Genomic DNA, 12,520 nt, shown 5'->3' on the forward strand with positions numbered 1-12,520 from the left:
ACCAATCACTTGTATTCTATAATATTTTTTTCTGTATTTTCCTAATGACAATTTTAGGATTGGTTTATACAAACACATAATAAGGCAGAATAGTTTCTATACTGTAATAAATTTGATGTCAATTAGCACTGCATTATTCATATACTATTTATTACCTGGAAATTACCTGAAATTACCTTTTTTTAAGCTACAGCAATAGCGGGATGCTTTTGTCCATATCAGGGATTTCCTGCATGTCACAAGTTATTACTTCTACTAGGCCGTTTTGGACTTTCTGCGCGAGAGCGCCCTCTGGCTTCGAGTATGAATGAAGCATGAGAGTGTTTTGCGCTCGGTAATGTTCACATCGTCTCGTTTGGGATATGAATAAATCGTCCGGTCATACATAGACTATCTTGTTTCTTTGCCAAAGCACGCACACAGAAAAAGTTATTTAAAATGCATCTGATTAACAGATAAATCATGGCTGATCTATCAGCCAGATGCACGTAAAAATGCATGCGCTCTTATTTCAATGTTGTTGTTAATGTTGAGGTATATTTTAGCATCGTACATTTAGTTTAACTGCACTGTTAAAGATGGCGATTTTTACCATTCAACTGAACTGTGTGCATGTATTTTAGACACTTACATTGTTCTTGCTCCATCCATGCAATAATTCTATCAACCGAGTTTTCTGTTTACTATTACTGCTGTGTGCTCTGGTAATATCAATGGTATGACTCATTTCAGGAGCTGACAAAATTACGATTTAAAATCAGAGCATAGCTCACATTCACTTAAATACTGCAACGCTAATGCTGCTCATTCAAAACGACAACGCCGGTGATTGACAGTCAAAGCAAAGCGCGGTTTGAATGCCCCGCCCCCGCAGCTGACCTGGAAGTTTTGATTGTTTTTTTACCCAAGTCAGACCTGTCTGTTATTGCCTGAAGCGCAGGGCTCCACCCCAAGAGTTTGAAAAGTGCCCGTCAAACGCTGGCTCGCTCTGTTTCTCCATTGGCGCCTCCTTTTGTCTTTTTTTTTTTTTTTGTACTTTGTACTTTTGGTGAAAAATAAATGTAGCGAAGTTGAATACTTTAGTTTTATTTTACTCAAGTAAAAGTAAAATTACCACAATTTAATTATACTCAAGAAAGTAGAAAAAAATGTACTCAAGTACTGGAATGAAAGTATTTGTAATTAGTTAATTTCCACCTCTATGTAAGAGCCGTGCTTGCACAGGATCTGCGCGATTCTCTTCACTAATATTCTCTGCATCTCAGTCAGGCTCAAATTGATGAGCAATATTGACGACGCCATTGTTTACAATACAACTGGAGCACATGCCGCTGAGGTGAGGGGCTTGACGGTTTAGAAAAAAACAACACACTGGGCCAGCCCAACCAATCTGAGCCCATTGAGTATTTCTGGGGGAGGGGGTTCATAAAACCAGGAAATTATCAGAGCATTCATCGGAAAAGGGGCTTTTAATGGTAGGCCTATGTTTTTTGTTTGTTGTTGTCTCATATTTTTAGATATGCTGTTATTTGTAAATGCTACTGCTTATGTTAGCTTTTAATATACTGTTTTATCCTGATTAAAGCTTTAATACAGTACGGCAACTGCACGCGCGTCGATGTTTAACGCTTCTCATAGCTATGTGAAAATAAGTCTATAATTGGAACAGTTCATTGTTATAGCTGAGCTGAATGAGAGAGAGAGAGAGAGAGAGAGAGAGAGAGAGAAGAAGAGCGTGTGCAGAGCAGGGGGACGCGAGGAACATGATTGAAAACCGCTGCTTTTGAACATTGATTTTGAAACTTGTGAATCCATTAGAATCGTTAGAAGACAGAATTGCGATTCATATATGAATAGATTTTTATGTGCACCTCTAGTTTTCTCTTCCTCTTCTCTAAAGCAGTGCAGCATGGCCTCGCCCCCTTTGCTGCCTTTTCCCGAGGGAGGGGTTTATCAGGGTTTGTGATGTCACGAACCCGGGAAGTAACTTCTTGTAGTCCCTACCAGCCGTTTTTGTAGGCATTAAACTGCCAGAATTTTAAAAGACGATATCTCCGTTTGCATTGAACTTTCAGCTTCGTAACTTTGCAGATATTGTTTATGTTCAAACAGCAACATTACACACTAACGTAAAAAAAAAAGTGAAATCGCAATGAACCACCCCTTTAAAACTGATAACAACACACTAAAGGCTCATGCATTAATGTGCAAAACTATGACTATAAAACAACACTGCATGTGCCTATGTGCCTTAACATTTATTGATTGTTTAATCAACAAAATCTACTTTGAGATGTCTGTAACATATTTTGCTTTTTTAATTAGTGTGATGTGAGACCATTCTCATCTGACCGCGCCTTGGAAGATGAAGCAGTCTACGCTAACATGTGAAAATAAGAACACATGTCGTCCTACTAGAAATGAAATGATACATACCGAGAAAGACCAAAGAGGCAAACAAAATTGTGTTGACTTTTGTAGATCTGATATGCACAGAAAATGTTCAGAGCCAAAAAGGCCTTGCAACTGAAAAAAAAAAACATACTGTGTGTGAGTCTAATACATTCAAAAGGTTTTAATATATAAAGAATGTTTCTATAAAGACAAAATATATTTATATTTACATTTAGTCATTTAGCAGACACATTATACAAAGCGATTTACAAATGAGGACAATAGAAGCTATCAAGACCAACAAAAGAACAATAATATACAATATGTATAGTGCTATTGAGTTTAAATGTCATTCCAAGTAATCAAATTGAAAAATATATAAGTATTACAGTAGTAAAATTAATTGTAAATATGACGTTATAGGGTTAGTTCACCCAAAAATGAAAATTCTGTCATTAAGTACTTACCCTCATGTCGTTCCAAACCCGTAAGACCTCCATTCATCTTCGGAACACAAATTTAGATATTTTTGATGCATCCCGAGAGAGCTCTCTGACCCTGATGCGGAGGAGACGAATTGTTGAATAAAGTCGTTATTTTTGTTTTCTTTTGCACACAAAAAATATTCTCGTAGCTTCGTAAAATTACGGTTGAATAAATTTAGCATTACTTCACTTGCTCACCAGTGGATCCTCTGCAGTGAATGGGTGCCGTGAGAATGAGAGTCCAATCAGCTGATAAAAACATCACAATAATTCACAAGTAATCCACACAACTCCAAAAATGCAAGAATTTAGTTTTTGGGTAAACTATTCCTTTAATGTATAGCCTATTCATGTTAAGTGGTATTGGTTAGCTTGGGTGTGGGAAAAAAACAGAGTGTTAAACCAATACCACAAGGCATGTAATCTGCAACACACTTTAGATTGTTAAAGACTTGCTGTTATGTTCAATTCTAGGCTATCTTCTATGCAATAATTCTATGCTATCTTGTATGCAATTATAAGGCAGTTACAATTGTATACTGGGCACTAGAATGCTTGTGAAATGATTCTACCAGCAGTTAGTACACATGGTATCATGTTCCTCAATTCTACACCAGCTGGCACAGATTGTCGTGCAGTTCCTGATGAACATTTCTGTTTTCAAATAAATAAGAGGTTTCATTTCCTATTCTTTGTATAGCAAAGAAACTTGCAATCTTAACTAGCACGATCACATCGTGTTATGGTCTTTAACTGTCATTTTTTACCTAAAGCTCTAACTACTTGATAAAATTTATTTTTATTTTATTTATTGTTATTTCATGTATTAATTGTTTCCCAACTCAAAGTCTTATTCTGCACCTGTAAAGCTTATAAAAACAGATCTTTTCTACAGAAATGAAAGTGAAAGTATAAAAGTTAATTATTATAAATTGTCTCCAGTCAGTTTTATTGTGAGATTCATGACTAAATCAGCACTCCAAAATTCCAAATTGTGTAGTATTAGCAGCACATAAAGGAATAAACACAAGACTCAAAATATCCTGAGCCCTCCTTGTAATTATTAAAACTAATAAAAGTAAAAAATAAAAAAAAAACACCTATATGGCACATATTCAAATAGATACCACTGAATAGACTTCTGCAAGATTGCATTATTTGAACTATCAACATTTATATTTTCAGAACGTACACTCTCAGAAAAAAAGGTACAAACTGTCAATGGGGTGATATTGCGATATTCAGGGGATCGCTGGCTCTAATACTGTGCATTGTGTGGTTTTTGGCCCCCCAGGGAAATCAGGAAGTGGCCTTAGATTAACTTAAAATGGGTGTTTTGATTGGTACGCAGTCTGCAGTATGGGATTGGCTGATGAATGGTCAGATGCAAAACAGGAAATGGTCAAAGGCTGCCTTTGTCATTTGGCACTTTATCATTGTGCTGTTAAGGGAATGGTGTGTTTAGTGTTACTCGAGTGTGCACTCGAGTAAAAAAAATCTAAGCAGTCTTTTAGAGTGCACCATATATGCAGGCAATTTAAATATATTAAATAGATATTCAATCATAAATAAACTGAATTATAAGAATAATAAATCCAAATAAACTCAAAATACATTTCAGTAAAAATCATGGTATGCATTTGGTCATGGTATAACCACAAAATCCTTTAAGGAAATAAGGTCAAGTTTTGTTTTGTTTTTATAAATTACTGTGGAAAGAAATCACATTTAGATAACCAACATTGTTATTTTTCAAAAGACATCAAAATCAGAAGGTACTACAAGAGAACATTCTTATATAGGCTACACTTAATGGATTGTGACAAAAATCTCAAAATCTCCCTTATGTACAACTAACATTGTGTCACATTTCCACTTCAAATTGACAAACTAATATGAAAATAAATTCATGTGTGCCACCTAGTGGCTGACTGTACAAATTAGTCCATTTAATGAAGGCCTAACCATATTTCAAATCAACCAATCGAGGTTTAAAGCCATATAATTAAGTAAAGCTGTGTCATGTATTGAGAATGAACCAATGCATTTCTTTAGTTCTTTACTTCTTAGTTCATTACTATAATTGATATTCTGCAATCTGCAACTATTTACTACAGAGTAGAAAATATGTTCTACATTCGATCCATATAGATTCATCCTGGGAAGAAAAATTAAACAATAGACACATCTTCATATTTCCAGATTAAATACTAAATTTAACAAAGTAGATTTTTTTTTTATCTATGACTGAATCATCATATTATTTATATGTGGTTAGAGAATTTATATACAATTTCAAGGGATAGTTTACCTGGAATTAATCTGGAATCATGTCATAATTTACTCATGTCGTTCCAAATCTGTATGACTTACTTTCATCTGTGAAACATAAAAAGAGATATTATTAGATATTTTTGAGCCAATGGTTGGATTTAGCAAGAAAATAAAAACAGCATAATTCATAGCATCCTGTCACACCCCATTAGACTGTTTTGTGTTTCCTTCCCTCATGTGCCTGTGACCTAGTTCCCCCAAAAGCCTGAGCCCACCGCTGACGGAGAGCCAGAGCCTACTGCGACCGACGAGCCATCGCCGCACGGAGCGACAGAGCTGAGAATTGCCGTGGAGCCGGAGCTGCTTGAGACGTCAGACCAGGTGCGAGAGCCGGCAACTGTGCACGTGCTGGTGGATGATGCAAGGGAGAACGAGGGCTCTGAGGAAAGCCCTGCCGTCTGCACCACCGCTGAGGGTGAGCTGCTGCTGGACTCTGTGGACTTAATTGACTTTGTTTTGGATATATATGCAGACATGCCTCCTATTCTCCCGCCTTCGTCTGAACTATCTGTCTGCCCTGAACTACCTGCCTGTCCTAAAACGACCACGGAGGTCGTTCCCCTATTGCTGGCGCTCCCGGTGCTGGGAGTGGCCTTGTGGTGTGTGTGTGGGCAGCACACACCATTCCTAAGCCCCCTGTACATTCTGAACTCCCGCCCAGCCTCCCTCTCCCACCTCCTCTATATCAGTCCTCACCATCGCCACCGCTGTCTCCTGGCAGCCCCTCTGCTCAGTCCACCAGCTCCACCGGGCTCCCTCGTCCCTCTGGCTCCGCTCTTGCCTCAGGACACCACTCCTCCGGCTACACCTCGTCCCTCCATCCCTCCGGCTCTGTCAGGCTCCTCCTTCCCTTTGGCTGCTCCTCAGTCCTCTGTCGCGCCGGCTCCACCACGGCCTTCCGGAGCCCCGCCTCCGCATCAGTCGCCTGAGCCACCTGTTCTGCCGTGGTCCTCTGGATTTCTCCTCGTCAGCCTGGCTCATCGGCTCTTCGTCTCCGCCTCGGGCTCCTCTGCCACCAGCTCCGCCGCCGGTGGTTGGCCCCCTGGAGTCGTCAGCCCTTCCTCCACCATGGCTCCTCCCTCCGTTGGCTCCACCGTAGGTCGCTATCATGGCTGTGGACTGGACTGTCTCCTGGCAGCCCCTCTGCTCACCCTCAGCCCACCATCTGATCACCATCTGGGATCGCCGCGGGTCTGCCAGTCTCCACCGGCATCATGGCTGGAGGATCCCTTGTCTCCGCCTCCAGCCTCTGAGTCCAGGACTCCGCCTCGGCCCTTCGACCCAGCAGCTCCACCATGGCTCCTAGCTCCCTCCTTTCTGCCGTGGTCCATCAGTCCACCGGCTCCGCTGGGCTCCCTCGTCCCTCCGGCTTTGCCTTGGTCAGTCATCGACCATCCGTCACTTTGGAAGTCCACCCCTCCGGCTGTGCCTCATCCCTCCGGCTCTGTCAGGCTCCTCCTTCCCTTCGGCTCCACCTCAGTCCTCTGTTGCTCCAGCTCCACCACGGCCTTCCGGTTCCACGCCTCCACCTCGGTCGCTGGAGCCATCTGCTCCGCCTTGGCCCTTCGGATCCTCCCCATCACCCTGGCTCATCGGCTCTCAGTCTCCGCCTCGGGCTCCACCCCCACCTACTCTGCCGCCGTCGGTCGGCCCCCTGGAGTCAGCAGCCCTTCCTCCACCATGGCTCCTCCCTCCATCGGCTCCACCGTGGGCCACCATCATGGCTGCGGCCTGGGTCCCTCCTGTCTTCTCCCTCCATCTGATCCGCCCTGGCTCCTCCTTTTTCCTCCATGGCTCCTTCCTCCATCGTCTCCTCCCTGGAAAATTGAAATCGCATCATATGACCCCTTTAAGTTCAAGTCTGTTCGTTCTGTCTTCGTCCGGTATTGTGAATGTTCCCTACGTGTGTCACCTGCCTGCCTGCTGTAAATTACCCTTCTGTGGATTTATTAAAGTGTTATTGGAAGTTCTTCATCGTCTTATTCGTGCATTTATATCACCGTAGCGGTGACAGATCCAAGTAAACTGGTAGAATGGGAAAGATATCACACATTTTTCCCTTAAATAATTATTTCTAAGCATCCTAGATAATGATCAACTGATAACAAAAGCAAAATACAGTAGTGCTCTGGCTGTTGTTAATCTACTGACAATGCAAAGAAAAAAAACACATCAGAAACATCTCACGAATATGACCATCCAGTTTAGCTGTACTGTTTCATGCGACACAGGCATGTCATTGTCAGATCACAGATTTCCTGTTACCCCCTAACAACCTATTCCATAGAAATACAAAAAGTCAATCATTTCTTTCATTATATCTGCATGCATAAACATGCAAAGGAGTTTTTTAAAAGCATTAACCTTTGGCCAACACAGACTTTGCATGAAAAATAATGAATTCATGTCTGTAACTTGCAGGTGGGACCTTCATCCTTCCTGAATATGTACGGCACAGGAAGTGAGACTGTAACAGATGTGTGAAAAACATTTCGCTGTCTGACATGTAAATAGATTGTGCTTTTGATAGGAACAACAATATTGTAGGAAGCCGCTGGTCTCTGAGCAGCTCCGAGGTAAGTCACACGTGACCAAACAAAATAGTATAGCATTTATTTTAAAAGTTGTTAGTGATCGTGATCACCCAAAATGACAAAACAGGACTGGCAAGACGTATATGTATACGTATAAGCGTTCTTGTTTCAGTATTTCAGCCTGTCTGGGGAAATGTTCATCATATTAAATAAGCTGTCTTGTTGCTTGCACTGAATGTAACATGTAAAAAATCATGAATACGTATAGACAAGTTTTTCAAAAAAGTGAATTAAGTGATGTTGTATATAATAAGCAACAGAAAACGGCATTTGATCTATTGCGAATGTAAAAGATCATTGTTTTTCAAATTTATAGACAGAGATATGCTATTCCATGATGTCATATTTGCTGCTGTCTTCTTTGCTTTTTACTCCTCAGGTAACACATTTACTCTCATTTTCAGTCTTGTGTTTCTATTTGTATCATATTTTATCATATCAGCTAAAAGCCTTAAGCTTAAAATGTATACATGGGTCAAAATGCATACTTTGTTCCACTATATTTCTCAAAATAGCCTTTGATGATATTTTATGATGTTTAAGTTTTGCTATTCTTATATGTGTTATTTTGTGTGTTTATTATATGGGCCACTTTTGTCAGTTTCCATCTGTTATCTATGTTTAATGTTAAGCATCATGATATTGTTCGAATTTACAAAAGGAATTTCATTGAAATTATTTTGCTGAAAATTAATTTTCTAATCTAAAAAAAAATCATTTCAGAGAATAATTTTTACTAGCAGTCTCAAATTTCTGAACCCCAGTAAATAACAATCGGTCTAAATTATTATTAAAATGTTTTTTTTTTTTTTAATTGACAAAAGTTTAATTATAAACAATATGCACTTAATTGTTTCCATAAGTGCATTTTAAGTAAAAATTAATATGTGATCTGTCACGTGTCAGCATTAATGCAGTGAACACTGATGTGTTAAACGATCTTGTTTCAGTGGCGACAAGATAACGAAGTGTGCAGTTTCATTATCAGTACTAATATGAGCTCACATGATTGCTGAATTTTTGCTCACCAAGATTAATTGACTTAAATATCTTTATCCATGAGCAGCATAAAATTTGTGTTCTTTGTCGCAGGAAAGGCTCACACTCAAAACTGGGTAAAGCAGTGGCCAGGTGAGGTGTACAGCACACCCGGAGAAAACATCACCATACACTGCCAGGCTCATGGAGACATTCAGGAAGCTAAGTGTTTAGTAAACTGGTACATCAAGAACAGACATGGGAAATATGTCAGCATTAACAAACTCACTCAGTTTAGCGGGAGACATTCTGAAGACAAAAAAGAAAGCCACTGGCACCAGAGCTTTACCCTGACGTCTCTAGAGCTCAACGACACTGGTAGATTCTACTGTAATTACTTGTGCAGAATTAATGGCACACATGAGCAGTACTATGGGACTGGGACTCGACTTTTTGTACATTTTAGGACTGACAATGTGACTAAAGGTAGCCCACTGTGTACCTTCAATAAGACAGGTAAGGATAATGTTGCATCAATTTCTAGTTGGACAGTGGAAATTTTGTGTTTTGGTGCAAATGATCATTTAGATAATTTCTAAGTTTCTCTAGTTGTTTCTTATTTCTCTTTTTTCCTTTTTTTCAGGTGAAGTGGAGGGTGAATCCAGAGTATACTTGTTTTTCCTATTTCTTGTTTTAATTGTTTTATTATCTAAATTTGTTGTATTTATATTTATGACTTCGGTTGCACTTTTATCTCCTCATTAAATCTAACTCTCCTGTTTCCTCTATGCAAGGTTATTTATATTACGTTTTTATATAGCACATTTGATAAAAACAATGGTGATCCAAAGTTCTTAAATTGACAATTTATGGAGAAAAAAATAAATAAAATTTAAGCTCAGTCAAATTTTAAATAGTTTAATAATAAAAATGACTAAGGGGAAGAAAAAGGTAGTAAATATACATATTAATTCAAAATGTTACATTTAAAAATTATTAAAATAAATAAAAGAGAAAGAAACAGTACACACACTATAATGATTTCTGAAGGATCATGTGACAATGAAGACTGGAGTAATGATGCAGAAAATCCAGCTTTGCATCACAGGAATACGTTACATTTTAAAATATATTGAATAGAAAACAGTCATTTTAAATTGTGATAACATTTCACAATATTACTGTTTTACTGAATTTTTGACCAAAAAAATGCAGCCTTGGCAAATATTAGAGACTACTTACAAAAAAATTTTTTTTAATTACAAAGCTTCATTTTATATATATATATATATATATATACAGACCCAAAACATTTGAACTGTAGTGAATAAAAGGACACTGACTGAATGAAAAAATCTAGTGCATTCAGAGAGGTAAAGTACAGCACAATGCTTTAGTGGAAAATGCACAAGAAAATGAAAAACATAATATATCTTCGAATCATATTCAAAACTCCCTTCAGTTTTTCAGTTTAATAACTGTGAAAGATCTGAATCATTGTGTGCGCATTACTGCTCCCACACGGTGCTGTACCCGGGTCTTTAGACGGCGAGCAGTCGCTACATTCATTTCACAAGAATTTTTTTTCTGTTAAGTTGTACCAGGGATGACAGAAGAAAATGTTTTTTTTTTGTTTTTTCAACATAAAATGCACTGGTGTACCACCTTCGTATGAGGTTTGATATTTATACTGAAACCCATGTGGTCCTACAGCCCAGGGATGACAGAAGAAAATGTTTTTTTTTGTTTTTTCAACATAAAATGCACTGGTGTACCACCTTCGTATGAGGTTTGATATTTATACTGAAACCCATGTGGTCCTACAGCACATGCCATAATTGCAGTTGCGGTTTAGTCACCAACAGATTCATCAAACTTCAATTAGAATCTATCAGTGTCTTTGGGAAAAAACATTTGCTGACATGCAGTAGGCGTTAACTGCATAACCTGTTCGCTGAGAGGTATATGTGAACATTAAAATCAATGGAAATGGGCATAGAGAAGTTTCTTCAGTTTTATGTCTCATTATTTTACCAGTTGTAGGATGATGATGAATACTTTATATCATAATTATATTATTGTATTATATATTATTTTATAAATATTAGTAGTAGTAGTAGTATTAAAGTCCTTGTTAACCTCATCTAACACAGTGTGTTTACAAATTTTTTTCAAGTTGTGGTTAAACTAAAAGGAAGATTTAATACTAAGTGTATTTAATTTAATGCATATTTAAAAGAATAGTTCACACAAAACACTTGCTCACCAATCGATCTCTGCAGTGAATGGGTGCCGTCAGAATGAGAGTCCAAACAGCTGACTAATAGTAATAATAATAATAATCCACAGTCAACTTGTTTGAACCAAGAGAGAAGTATGCACAGACAAAGCAGTTTACAACAGAAATCAGTTTACAACAGTTCTAAACAAATGTTGGTGGAGAGGACAACAGGTCACTGGAGGAAGCGTTATTATGGATTATGTAGTATTTTGGCAGAAAGTGACGGTTTAAAGTGAAAACAGCTTAATGATGAATTCGTTTTTCACAAACACGCAGCTTAAAACATTTCTAAAGAAAGTGCAAAAGCGACTCACCACAAGGGGGAGGCGTTGACCTTTATGGCCACAGCGGTTTCGGCTCCAGGGGCCTGAGATAAGCCTTGAGAGAGAGAGAGAGAGAGAGAGAGAGAGAGAGAGAGAGTTTCAAGTCATATGACAAGGAGGAGGGGTGTGCTCACTATCAAAACACTTTCTCCTACGTCTAAAATTAGCTTTCTAAACCACCACCGAATACTTTTTACCTGAGGATTTTATCGCCTCGTGACCTCACGACAACTTCAATGCCTGAGAGAAAGAGTTTTCAAAGGATTTAACAAAATGATCGCATCTTGTGATGAATCACATGTAGAAGGGAACGGTAAAACTCATCTGGACAGTAATGGACCCGTTGGGAAGTTTAAGGGAATGAAGTGCAGCGTGTCTGCGGGGAATAACAGCGTCGCACCTGTGACCTCACCTGAGTCTGCCTGCGCGCGCATCTCGCTGCCAGGAGTGATGGACGCAGAGGGGCGAGTGGACGAATCTAGGCTCAGGATGCATATATTTAAAAACGGTAATACTTAATCATATTGTTTGAACAGGTTAAGACACTAGAAATTAATCACTATTAAACATGACCACCAGCCTCCTAACGTGACACTGCAAAAAAAAAACAATTTCTTACTTAGTGTTTTTGTCTTATTTTCTATTATAAGCAAAATATGAAAACATTCTTGAATCAAGATGCATTTACTTGAAAATTAAAATGACTTAAGATATTAAGTCTTGTTTTCCAAAAAAAAAAAAAAAAGTTAGTGTTTTGTTTAAAGGGGTCATATGATGCGATTTCAATTTTTCCTTTCTCTTTGGAGTGTTACAAGCTCTTGGTGCATAAAGAAGATCTGTAAAGTTGCAAAGACTAAAGTCTCAAATCCAAAGAGATATTCTTTATAAAAGTTAAGAGTCAGCCACACTTACCTAAAACTGCTAGTTCTAACACGCCCCCACATATCTACCTCACTATGTGGGAAGATTTGCATAACGCCTCCCAAATGTTCACGCAAAGAAAGAAGGCGTAACTTTTAGTCTCACTGTAGTTTTGTTGACGCTGCAGCCATGTCGTGAAGACGCTGTGTGCTTCGTTGTGAAAGCGAAACTACTTTGTTTGGTCTTCCAAAAGAGGACGATATCCGCTTC

At 38.7% G+C, this 12,520-nt stretch overlaps 1 protein-coding gene and 1 long non-coding RNA gene across 4 annotated transcripts in view; both read left to right on the top strand.

Moving 5' to 3' along the window:
- Window positions 1–7,681: 7,681 nt before the first annotated feature.
- On the top strand, window positions 7,682–9,270 carry LOC107675868 (uncharacterized). Its single transcript, XR_001632643.1, has 3 exons — window positions 7,682–7,789; window positions 8,124–8,186; window positions 8,900–9,270. It is a non-coding gene; the product is annotated as an uncharacterized LOC107675868 (long non-coding RNA).
- A 2,189-nt stretch (window positions 9,271–11,459) lies between these two features.
- The window catches only part of LOC107675865 (TBC1 domain family member 15), an 11,606-nt gene continuing 10,545 nt past the window's right edge, over window positions 11,460–12,520 (top strand). For all 3 annotated transcript variants that reach the window (XM_016470362.1, XM_016470364.1, XM_016470365.1), the window contains exon 1: window positions 11,460–11,897. In XM_016470362.1, the coding sequence (XP_016325848.1) occupies window positions 11,663–11,897 (235 nt within the window). In that variant the 5' untranslated portion in view covers window positions 11,460–11,662. The remainder of the gene's footprint in view (window positions 11,898–12,520) is intronic.

This window comes from Sinocyclocheilus anshuiensis, unplaced genomic scaffold, assembly GCF_001515605.1.
Source record: "Sinocyclocheilus anshuiensis isolate Anshui unplaced genomic scaffold, SAMN03320099.WGS_v1.1 scaffold1832, whole genome shotgun sequence".
Taxonomy (NCBI): Eukaryota; Metazoa; Chordata; class Actinopteri; order Cypriniformes; family Cyprinidae; genus Sinocyclocheilus; species Sinocyclocheilus anshuiensis.